The sequence below is a fragment of the Hemiscyllium ocellatum genome, chromosome 28 (genome assembly GCF_020745735.1).
Source record: "Hemiscyllium ocellatum isolate sHemOce1 chromosome 28, sHemOce1.pat.X.cur, whole genome shotgun sequence".
Taxonomy (NCBI): Eukaryota; Metazoa; Chordata; class Chondrichthyes; order Orectolobiformes; family Hemiscylliidae; genus Hemiscyllium; species Hemiscyllium ocellatum.
The window spans coordinates 246,600-258,941 of NC_083428.1; the positions used below are offsets into that span (position 1 = coordinate 246,600).

The following is a 12,342-nucleotide window of genomic DNA, read 5'->3' on the forward strand; positions in this document are numbered from 1 at the left end:
AGCTCCACCCATACTGACTCAGCAGACAAACCCTCCTCGATGATCTCCCTTTCTGCAGCTGTTATACTATCCCTGATTAGCAATGCCACTCCCCCACTTTTTTCCCTCCCTTCCTATTCCTTTTGAAACATCTAAACTCTGGGACATCCAAAATCCATTCCTGGGCCTGTGATTTCCAAATCTCCATAATGGCCACAACATCATACGTCCAAGTACTGATCCATGCTCTGAGTTCATCCCCCTTATTCCTGACTCCTTGTGTTCAAATAGATACACACTTCAACCCATCATACTGACTGCAACTTTGCCCTATCAGTTGTCTATCCTTCATCACAAACCTTCTCCACACTGTATCTGCCTGTTCACTAGCTACCCCATCCTCTGATCCAGTTCACATTCCCCTGTCAAACTAGTATAAACCCTCCAAAAGAGCTCAAGCAAACCTCCCGCCCAGGATATTGGTGCCTTTCCAATTCAGGAGCAAACCTCCTTGTACAGATCTTACCTTCCCCAGAAGATATCCCGATGATCCACATATCTGAAGCCTTTCCTCCTACACCAGCCCTGCAGCTATCTGCACTTGCTCTCTGTTCCTAGCCTTACTGGCCTGTGGCACCGGTAGCAATCCTGAGATGATTACTCTGCTCATCCTGTTTTTTAGTTTCCAATCTAATTCCCTATATTCACCTTTCAGGTCCTCATCCCTTTCCCTACCAATGTCATTGGTACCAATGTGTACCACACGTCTGTTGCTCCTGACATGTAGATATAGTCCTCACCAGACTTCTCACATCATTCTCTCAGATTCCATGCTAAATCTACATTAAATAACACTCAGAAGAAGGGCTTACATGGATGATCTGTAATCTCATTAACCATGAAAGTATACTGAGCTCCATATCTGAGCCCAAATTCATCTTGGATACAATTGTTTCAGCATTTTGAAAGTTTCCTGTTTTAAACTGTTCAGGTCCAATAAAAATAACACCATATTTCTTTCTAATCTAATTCCATCCACACAGTTTACAATACTATCTAGCTTTATGTCATTGGCAAAAAGACCTGCTCATTACTTTTGGTCCCACGTAGAGGGAAAAATACAGAAAAACTCTCAGAATACTAGAAAGCCAAGGGACAAGTGAGAATGAGCAGCTAAAATAAATTAGTATTTTTAATTATAAAAAGAGCAACCCAACCAGACCCATCCACCTCCACCACACTCTATCCCTGTAACCCTGCATTTCCCATGCCTAACCCACGTAACCTGCATATCTTTGGACTGTGGGAGGAAACTAGAGCAGCCAGAGGAAACCCAGGCAGGCACATTTGGAAGTTATGTATAGTTCTAGTTGCCACATTATGAGGTGGATGTGAACACTTTAGAAAGGGTACTGAAGCGGTTTATCAGGATGTTGACTGATTTGGAGGACATTAGCTGGGATGAGAATTTTGGCAAAACATGGTTTGTTTTCACTTGAACATCAAATGTTGAGGGCAACCTTGATGGATGTTTACAAAATTATGAGAGACATGGATAGAACAAATCGTTGGAGTCTTTTTCCCAGGATACAAATGTCAATTACTAGAGGACATAGGCTTAAGGTAAAAGGGGAAAAGTTTAAAGGAGATGTGAGAGGCAATTTTTTTACACATGGGAGGTGAGTGCCTGGGATACGCTGCCAGAGGAAGTGGTGGAGGTGGGTATAATCGCAACGTTTAAGAGGCATCTTGACACATACGTAGTAGGCAGGGAATAGAGGGAAATGCACCACATAGAAGGAAAGGTTTTTCGTTTAGAAAGGCATCATGCCTCGGTGCAGGCTTGGTGGGCCGATGGCCTGTTCCTGTGCAGTACAGAATTGTTCTTTACCTTTATTATCTTTTTTAGCCCACTTTGCTGGATTCTGAATTTATCCCAGTCTTGAGGCCTATCACTAACCTTTGCCTTCTTATAGGTTTTTTCTTTTAGCTTAATAATTTCCTCAACTTCCTTTGTTAGCCCATGAGACCATAAAACATCGGAAGAGAAATTAGGTCATTTGCTCCATCTAGTCTGCACCACCATTCTATTGTGGCTAATAAGTTTCTCAACCCCTTTCTCCCACTTTGTCCCCTTGACAATGAAGAACCTATCTATCTTGTTCTTAAATATACTCAACGACCTGGCCTCCTCAGCATTCTGTAGCAATGAATTCCATAGATTTACCACACTAGCTGAAGACATTACAGCGCAGTACAGGCCCTTCAGCCCTCGATGTTGTGCCAACCTGTCATACCAGTCTGAAGCCCATCTAGCCTACACTATTCCATATTCGTCCATATGCTTGTCCAATGACAACTTAAATGCACTTAAAGTTGGCGAATCTACTACCGTTGCAGGCAAAGCATTCCATACCCTTACTACTCTCTGAGTAAAGAAACTATCTCTGACATCTGTCCTATATCTATCACCCCTCAATTTAAAGCTATGTCCTCTCGTGCTCGCCATCACCATTCTTGGAAAAAGGCTCTCCCTGTCCACCCTATCTAACCCTCTGATTATCTTGTATGTCTCTATTAAATCACCTCTCAACCTTCTTCTCTCTAATGAGAACAACCTCAAGGCCCTCTGCCTTTCCTCGTAAGATATTCCTTCCATACCAGGCAACATCCTAGTAAATTTCCTCTGAACCCTTTCCAAAGCTTCCACATCCTTCCTATAATGCAGTGACCAGAACTGTACACAATACTCCAAGTGCGGCCGCACCAGAGTTTTGTACAGCTGCAGCATACCTCATGGTTCCGGAACTCGATCCCTCTATTAATAAAAACTAAAACACTGTATGCCTTCTGAACAACGCTGTCAACCTGGGTGGCAACTTTCAAGGATCTGTGTAGCTGGACACCGAGATCTCTCTGCTCATCTACACCACCAAGAATCTTACCATTAGCCGAGTACTTTGCATTCCGGTTATTCCGACCAAAGTGAATCACCTCACACTTGTCCACATTAAACTCCATTTGCCACATCTCAGCCCAACTCTGCAGCTTATCTATGTTTCTCTGTAACCCACAACATCCTTCATCACTATCCACAACTCCACAGACCTTAGTGTTGTCTGCAAATTTACTAACCCACCCTTCTACGCCCTCACCCAGGTCATTTATAAAAATGACGAACAGCAGTGGACCCAACATCGACCCTTGCGGTACACCACTGGTAACTGAACTCCAGGATGAACATTTCCCATCATTTCTCCTCAACAACATTGTCATTTTCTGGAGGGAATACTGTCGAAAAATATTCATTTAGTGCTTCCCCTATCTCCTCTGACTCCACAGATAACTTCCCACTACTATCCTTGATTGGCCCTAATCTTACTCTCATCATTCTTTTATCCCTTAAATACCTATAGAAAGCCTTAGGGTTTACCCTGATCCCATCTGCCAACAACTTCTCATGTCTCCTCCTGGCTCTTCTGAGCTCTCTCTTTAGGTCTTTTCTGGCTACCTTGTAACCCTCAAGCACCCTAACTGAGCCTTCACATCTCATCCTAACATAAACCTCCTTCTTCCTCTTGACCAGAGATTCCACTTCCTTTGTAAACCATGGCTCCCGCGCTCTGCAGCTTCCTCCCTGCCTTACAGGTACATACTTAGCTAGGACACACAGGAGCTTTTCCTTGAATAAGCTCCACATTTCTGATGTGTCCATCCCCTGTAATTTCCTTCCCCATCCTATACTTCCTAAATCTTGCCTAATCACATCATAATTGCCTTTCCCCCAGCTGTAACTCTTGCCCAGTGGGATACACCTATCCCTTTCTATCACTAAAGTAAACATAACAGAATTGTGATCGTTATCACCAAAGTGCTCACCTACTTCCAAGTCTAACACCTGGCCGGGCTCATTACCCAGTACCAAATCTAATGTGGCTTCGCCCCTTGTTGGCCTGTCTACATACTGTGTCAGGAAGCCCTCCTGCACACACTGGACAAAAACTGACCCATCTATAGTACTCGTACTGTAGTGTTCCCAGTCAATATTTGGAAAGTTGAAGTCCCCCATGACAACTACCCTGTCTCTCTCACTCCTATCGAGGATCATCTTTGCTATCCTTTCGTCTACACCTCTGGAACTATTCAGAGGCCTATAGAAAACTCCCAACAGGGTGACCTCTCCTTTCTTGTTTCTAACCTCAGCCCATACTGCCTCAGTTGACGAGTCCCCAAACATCCTTTCTGCAACTGTAATACTGTCCTTGACCAACAATGCCACACCTCCCCCTCTTTTACCATCTTCTCTGTTCTTACTGGAACACCTAAATCCTGGAACCTGCAACAACCATTCCTGTCCCTGCTCTAACCATGTCTCCGAAATGGCCACAACATCGAAGTCCCAGGTACCAACCCATGCTGCAAGTTCACCCACCTTATCCTGGATGCTCCTGATGTTGAAGTAGACACACTTCAAACCAACTTCTTGCTTGCTGGTGCCATCTTGCGTCCCTGAAACTTGATTTCGAACCTCCCTACTCTCAACCTTTTCTATACCCGAACTACAATTTTGGTTCCCATCCCCCCCCCTGCTGGATTAGTTTAAACCCACCCCAATAGTCTTAGTGAATTTCCACCCCCCCCCCCCAGATATTGGTACCCCTCTGGTTCAGATGAAGACCATCCTGCTTTTAGAGGTCCCATTCAACCCAGAAAGAGCCCCAATTATCCAAGAATCCAAAACCCTCCCTCCTGCACCATCCCTGTAGCCATGTGTTCAACTCCTCTCTCTCCCTATTCCTTGCCTCACTAGCACGTGACATGGGCAACAAACCAGAGACAATAACTCTGTTTGTCCTAGCTCTAAGCTTCCATCCTAGCTCCCTGAATGTCTGCCTTAAATCCCCATCTCTCTCCCTACCAATGTCATTGGTGCCAATGTGGACCACGATTTGAGGCTGCTCCCCTTCCCCCTTAAGAATCCCAAAAACACGATCAGAGACATCACGAACTCTGGCACCTCGGAGGCAACATACCAACTGTGAGTCTCTCTCACCCCCACAGAACCTCCTATCTGTCCCCCTAACTATGGAGTCCCCAGTAACTACTGCTCTGCTCCTCTTCCCCCTTCCCTTCTGAGCAGCAGGGACAGACTCTGTGCCAGAGCCCTGTGCCCCACTGCTTTCCCCTGGTAAGTCATCCCCCCCAACAGTATCCAAAATGGTATACTTATTGTTGAGGGGAATGACCACAGGGGATCCCTGCACTGCCTGCCGATTCCCTTTCCATCCCCTGACTGTAACTCATTTGCCTTTTTCTTGTACCTGAGGAGTGACTATTTCCCTGCAACTCCTCTCAATAATCCCCTCTGCCTCCCGAATGATTCAAAATTCATCCAGCTCTAGGTCCAGTTCCCTAACGCGGTTTTTGAGGAGCTGGAGTAGGGTGCACTTCCCACAGACGTAGTCAGCAGGGACACTAGTAGTGACCCTTACCTCCCACATTTTGCAGGAGGAACATTCAACTGCCCTAACCTCCATTCCCACTGTTCTAAATTTCCAAAGAGTCTGTTGAAAAAAATAAGGAATTTAAAAAAACTCGTTACTTTACCAATTTGACGCACAGGTCCTTTTTTTTGGTTGGAGGAGGAGGAAGATGGGTGGGAGACACTACCCAAGTAGTGTTTCAGGTAAAGCAACCATCCCCTGACTGTAACTCATTTGCCTTTTTCTTGTACCTGAGGAGTGACTATTTCCCTGTAACTCCTCTCAATAATCCTCCTCCTCTTCATCTTGGTATCGTCTTGGTAATAGCCACCATATTCACCTCTGCCCCCAACTCTCTTGAATGTTTGGGATGTTACTTATGTCTTCCACCTTGAAGACTGACACAAAGTGCTTATTCAGTTCCTCAGCCACATCTTTATTCCCCACTACCACTTCTCCAACATCATTTTCCAGTGTCCCACTGTTCACTCTTGCCTCTCTTTTATATATCTAAGGAAACTTTTGCAATCTTCTTTTATTTTATTGGCTAGCTTAACCACATATTTATTCTTCTTCCTTCTTATTTCCTTTCCCGTTGTTTTTGTTGGTCTTTACTGGCTTTCCAATCCTTTGGCTTCCCACTGCCCTTTGTCACATTACATGTTTTCTCTTTTGCTTCTGTGCTGTCCCTGACTTCCCGGTCAGCCATGTTTGCCTTATCCTCCCTTTAATATGCTTCAACTCCTCCCTCATGCCCCTGTGGTTGCCTTTATTCAGCTGTAATACCGCTTATGTCAGTTTCCACCTACTCCCTCTCAAATTGCAGAGTAAATTCTACCATTAGATTAGATTAGATTACTTACAGTGTGGAAACAGGCCCTTCAGCCCAACAAGTCCACACCGACCCGCCGAAGCGCAACCCACCCATTCCCCTACATTCACCCCTTGCCTAACACTACGGGCAATTTAGCATGGCCAATTCACCTAACCTGCACATCTTTGGACTGTGGGAGGAAACCGGAGCACCCGGAGGAAACCCACGCAGACACGGGGAGAACGTGCAAACTCCATACAGTCAGTCGCCTGAGTCGGGAATTGAACCCAGGTCTCTGGCGCTGTGAGGCAGCATTGCTAACCACTGTGCCACCGTGCCGCCCACATTGTTGTGGTTCTGTTCGCCGAGCTGGGAGTTTTTCTTGCAAACGTTTCGTCCCCTGTCTAGGTGACATCTTCAGTGCTTGGGAGCCTCCTGTGAAGCGCTTCTGTGCTGATTCCTCCGGCATTTATACTGGTTTGAACCTGCCACTTCCGGTTGTCAGTAGCTGTCCGCTGCAGTGGCCGGTATATAGGGTCTATGTCGATGTGTCTGTTGATCGAATTTGTGGATGAGTGCCATGCTTCTAGGAATTCCCTGGCTGTTCTCTGTTTGGCCTGTCCTATAATGGTGGTGTTGTCCCAATCGAATTCATGTTGTTTGTCATCTGAGTGTATGGCTACTAGGGATAGCTGGTCGTGTCGTTTCGTGGCCAGTTGGTGTTCATGGATGCGGGTTGTTAGCTGTCTTCCTGTTTGTCCTATGTAGTGTTTTGTGCAGTCCTTGCATGGGATTTTGTAAACCACATTGCTTTTGCTCATGCTGGGAATTGGGTCCTTTGTCCTGGTGAGTTGTTGTCTGAGAGGGGCTGTTGGTTTGTGTGCTGTTATGAGTCCTAGTGGTCGCAGCAGTCTGGCTGTCAGTTCAGAAATGCTCCTGATGTATGGGAGTGTGGCCAGTCCTTTGGGTTGTGACATGTCCTCATTTCGTGGTCTTTCCCTGAGGCATCTGTTAATGAAATTGCGTGGGTATCCATTTTTGTTGAATACCTTGTATAGGTGTTCTTCTTCCTCTTTTTGTAGTTCAGGTGTGCTGGGCCCTTTTGAATAATGTCCTAATGCAACTTCATTTGTGTGTGTTGGGGTGGTTGCTTTCATAGTTCAGGACTTGGTCTGTGTGTGTGGCTTTTCTGTATACCTTCGTGGTGAATTCTCCGTTCGGTGTTCTCTGTACCATCGGATTCCTGTGAGTGTGGCGTTGATGATCCGGTGTGTGTTCTCTATGTCTGTGTTTTTTATGATTACAAAGGTGTCGTCCACGTATCTGATCCATAGTTTGGGTTGTAGTTGCGGTAAAACTGTTTTTTCTAACCTTTGCATAACTGCTTCTGCTATCAGTCCGGAGATCGGTGAGCCCATGGGTGTTCCGTTAATTTGTTCATATATCTGGTTGTTCAATGTGAAGTGTATTGTGAGGCACAGGTCTAGTAGTTTAAGTATGCCATCTTTGTTGATAGGTTCAGCGTCCTGTTGTCTGTTATGTATGTCCAGCAAGTTGGATATTATTTCTCTGGCTAGGGTTTTGTCAATAGAAGTGAACACAATTTCGTTAACAGACCAAACAGAGAACAGCTAGGGAATTCCTAGAAGCATGGCACTCATCCACGAATTTGATCAATGGACACATCGACATAGACCCTATATACCGGCCACTGCAGCGGACAGCTACTGACAACCGGAAGCGGCAGATTCAAACCAGTATAAATGCCGGAGGAATCAGCACAGAAGCGCTTCACATGAGGCTCCCAAGCACTGAAGATGTCACCTAGACAGGGGACGAAACGTTTGCAAGAAAAACTCCCAGCTCGGCGAACAGAACCACAACAACGAGCACCCGAGCTACAAATCTTCTCACAAACTTTAAATTCTACCATATTATGCCTCCTGAGGATTCCTTCATCTTAATCTCCCTTATCAAGTCTGCCTCATTGCACATCCCTAAATCCAATGTTGCCTGTTACCTAGTGAGTTGCACTACAAGCTGCTCCAAAATGCCATTTCATAGACAAAATACAAATGTCTTTTCTTGTGATCCACACCAACCTGATTTTCCCAGTCCATCGACATATTGAAATCCCCCATGATCACTGTAACCTTGTCTTTCTTACACACCTTTTCTATCTCCCGGTGTGTCTTATGCCCCATATCCTGACTACTGTTTGGATGCCTGGACATAACTCTCACTACGATATTTTAAACTTTGTGGTTTCTCATCTGTACCCACACCTATTCTACATCATTTGACTCTAGTTCATTTCACGCTATTGATTTAATTTAATTTCATTTCTTACTAATAAGGCACCTGCCTGTCATTTTGAGAGGATGTTTATCATAGAATATAGAACATATAACAGTACAGCACAGTACAGGCCCTTCTGCCCACGATGTTGTGCTGAATACTTATTTTAATCTAAGATCAACCTAACCCACACACCCCTCAACTTACTACCATTCTTGTGCTTGTCCAGCAGTCACTTAAATGTCCTTAATGTCTCAGACTCTACTACCACTGCTGGGAGTGCATTCCACACACTCATCACTCTCTGCACATAGAACCTACCTCTTACATTTCCCTTATACCTTCCTCCAATCACCTTAAAATTATGACCCTTCGTGACAGTCATTTCTGCCCTGGAGAAAAGTCTCTGACTCTCTACTCTATCTGTAGCTCTCATTATCTATACCTCTATCAAGCTGCATCTCTTCCTTCTTCTCTCCAGTGTGAAAAGCTCTAGCTCACTCAACCTCTCTTCATAAGACAAGCCCTCCAATCCAGGTAGCCTCCTGATAAATCTCCTCTGCATCCCCTCTAATGAGGCAACCAGAACTGAACACAATATTCCAAGTGTTGTCTAACTAGGGTTTTATAGAGCTGCAACAAAACCTCATGGTTTTTAAACTCAATCTCCCTATTAACAAAAACCAAAACACCATATTCCTTCTTAACAACCTTGTTAATTTGGGTGGCAACTTTGATCGATGCGCATGGACCCTAAGATCCCTCTGTTTCTCCATACTGCCAAGAATCCTGTCTTTAACCCCTGTATTCTGCATTCAAATTCAACTTTCCAAAATTAATCACTTTGCATTTATCCAGGATGAATTCCATCTGCCACTTCTCAGTCCAGCTCTGCATCCTGTCAATGTCTTATTGCAGCCTGCAATAATCCTCGACACGATGCACAACAACACTGACCTTTGTGTCATCAGCAAATCTACTAAACCACCCTTCCACTTCTTCATCCAAGCCATTTATAAAAACTTCAAAGAGCAGAGGCCGAAGAACAGATCCCTGCAGGACACCACTGGTCACCGATATCCAGGCAGAATATTTTCCATCCATGACCACTCACTGTCTTCTTTTGGCCAGCCAATTCTGTATCCAGACGGCTAAATTTTCCTGTATCCTATACCTCCTAACTTTCTAAATGTGCCTGCTGTGGGAAATCTTATCAAGTCCCTTATTGAAATCCACATACGCCACATCCACTACTCGACCTTCGTCAACTTGTCTCATCACATCCTCAAAGAACTCAGTAAGATTTGTGAGGCATGATCTGCCCCTCACAAAGCCATGCTGACTATCTTTAATCAAACTATGTTTTTGTAAGTAGTCATAAATTCTATCTCTCAGAATCCTTTCTAGTATCTTGTTTACCACAGATGTCAGACTGACTGATCTGTAATTCACAGGGATTTCCCTATTACGTTACTTGAACCGAGGAACAACATTCACTTCACTCCAATCATCCAGTAAGGAACAGCATTTGCATCTCTCAAATCATCATTGGATATTTAGCTCCCAGTCCTGAACCCTTGCAGATATACCCCTCTGTGATGCCCATTGCATCATACCTGCTAATTTCAATCTGAACCACCTTATTTCACAAACTGCGTATATTAGTTGGTTTACCTCTCTTTTAGAATCCTTCCGCCTCACTGGAATGTATTTTTGCTGAGAGTCATGAATTACCTCCTTTATGTCTGCCACTGCTTACATACTGCCATTTCTGCTAATTTATTTGCTCATTCATTTTAGCTAACACTATCCTTGTTTCACTATAATTCCCTTTCTTTCAGTTAAACAGTTGTTTCTGATCCAAAGTCCTCACTCTCAAACGGAATACTAAGTTCGATGATGTTATGGTCACTACTTCCTCGGGGTCTTTTATTCTGAGGTCATTTATTAAACCTGTCTCATTACCCAATACCTGGTTGGCTCCTTGACATATCGCTCCAGGAACTGTTCCCTTCTGCACTCAATGAATTTGTTGTCATGTCTACTCTTTCCAATGTGATTAACCCAATTAACATGAAGATTAAAGTCACTAAAGTTATTGCTCTATTCTTTTTATATTCTCCTATTTTTTGTCTTTTTTTAAATAGTTTTTCCTACAGTGTATGCACTGTTTGGGAACCTGTACACTATTGTTAACAATGTCTTCTTTATCTCTACTGAATGGACTCTATATCATCTGAGCTGAGACTATTTCCCACAACTGTTCTCAATTGAACCCCTGTTAACAGTATTATCCCACCACCTTTTCCATCCCTCCTGTCTTTCTGAAAGGTCAAATATACCCGAATGCTCTCAATTTTGTTATCCTTGTAACCATGTTTGCGTAATGGCTATGAGTTCACATTCATTACCTCAATTTTTATCTTCAGTTCATTGACCATTTCCGTAATGCTTCATGCATTAAGGTACAAACCATTTAAGTTTCTTTTATTAACAAATTTCCTGACATTTTTATGATTCTTTGGTGCAAGATGATATTTGCAAATTCTGTGACGTTACTTACTTGTCTGGTTTGAGGTCCCGATGCACAATGCCATAGTTGTGGAGATATTCTAATGCCAGAACTGTTTCTGCAAAGTACATCCTGGTCATGTCAACTGGCAAGGGACCAATATTCCTCAGGAGATTGGCACAGTCGCCACCTGAACACACACAAAGTGGGAGGGAGAATCAGTCAAACCCAGCATGTACGTCCTAATATTCATCATTTCCCATCAGCAACCTGCCCTGGTCTGAAGCTCTGGAGTTCCATCCTTGAACCCTTGAACCCTTCCATCTTCTTTTCTCTCTCCTCCTTCAAAACCAACCTTTTTAACCAGATGTTGGGCTTCTGTTCTATAATGGAGTCATTGAGCCATACAGAGTGGGAACAGACCCTTCGGTCCAACTCATCCATTCCAACCAGCTATCCTAAATTAGTCTAGCCCCATTTGCCAGCACTTGGTCCATAACCTTCTAAATCCTTCCTGTTCATACACTCATCCAGATGCCTTTTAAGTGTTGGGATTGTACTAGTCTCCACCACTCCCTCTGGCAGCTCATTCCATACATGCACCACCCTCTGTGTGAAAATGTTGCCCCTTAGGTCCCTTTTTATTCTTTCCCTCTCACTTTAACCCTATGCCCTCTAGTTATGAACTCTCCTATCCATGCCCCTCGTGATTTTATAAATTTCTAATAAGGAGAAAGTGAGGACTGCAGATGCTGGAGTTGAGGGTCGAAAATGTAGTGCTGGAAAAGCGCAGCAGGTCAGGAGGATTCCTGATGAAGGGCTTATGCCCAAAATATTGATTTTCTTGCTCCACGGGTGTTGCTTGACCTGTTGTGCTTTCCCAGCACTACACTCTAAACCTCTAATAACTTTGCCTCAAATTCTGCCTGCTGCACATTGTGTGAATTAGATGTGTAAAGGCTGTAAATACAAATGGAAAATGGAAAATACAATGGAGTCAGTTCATTTATTCAGCACTCAGTCCTCACACAGTCCCAAATATAGACTGGAAAAGATCCATCTGTGCTGTTCATGTTTCACTGAATTGATTGAGATTTCTGAAGAAGTGACAAAGAGGATTGATGAAGGCAGACTGGTGGACATTTCCCAAATGGTGTTCAGCAAGGCGTTTGGCAAGGTTCTGCACAGTAAACTGGTTGGTAACATTAGGTCACATAGAGTACAGGGAGAACTAGCTATTTGGATACAATTTTGGC

General features: G+C 44.0%; 1 protein-coding gene across 1 annotated transcript in view; it reads right to left on the bottom strand.

Moving 5' to 3' along the window:
• The window catches only part of mast3b (microtubule associated serine/threonine kinase 3b), a 205,244-nt gene that overhangs the window by 89,658 nt on the left and 103,244 nt on the right, over positions 1-12,342 (bottom strand). Inside the window, exon 13 of the mRNA XM_060846498.1 lies at positions 11,138-11,276. Within this exon, the coding sequence (XP_060702481.1) occupies positions 11,138-11,276 (139 nt within the window). The remainder of the gene's footprint in view (positions 1-11,137; positions 11,277-12,342) is intronic.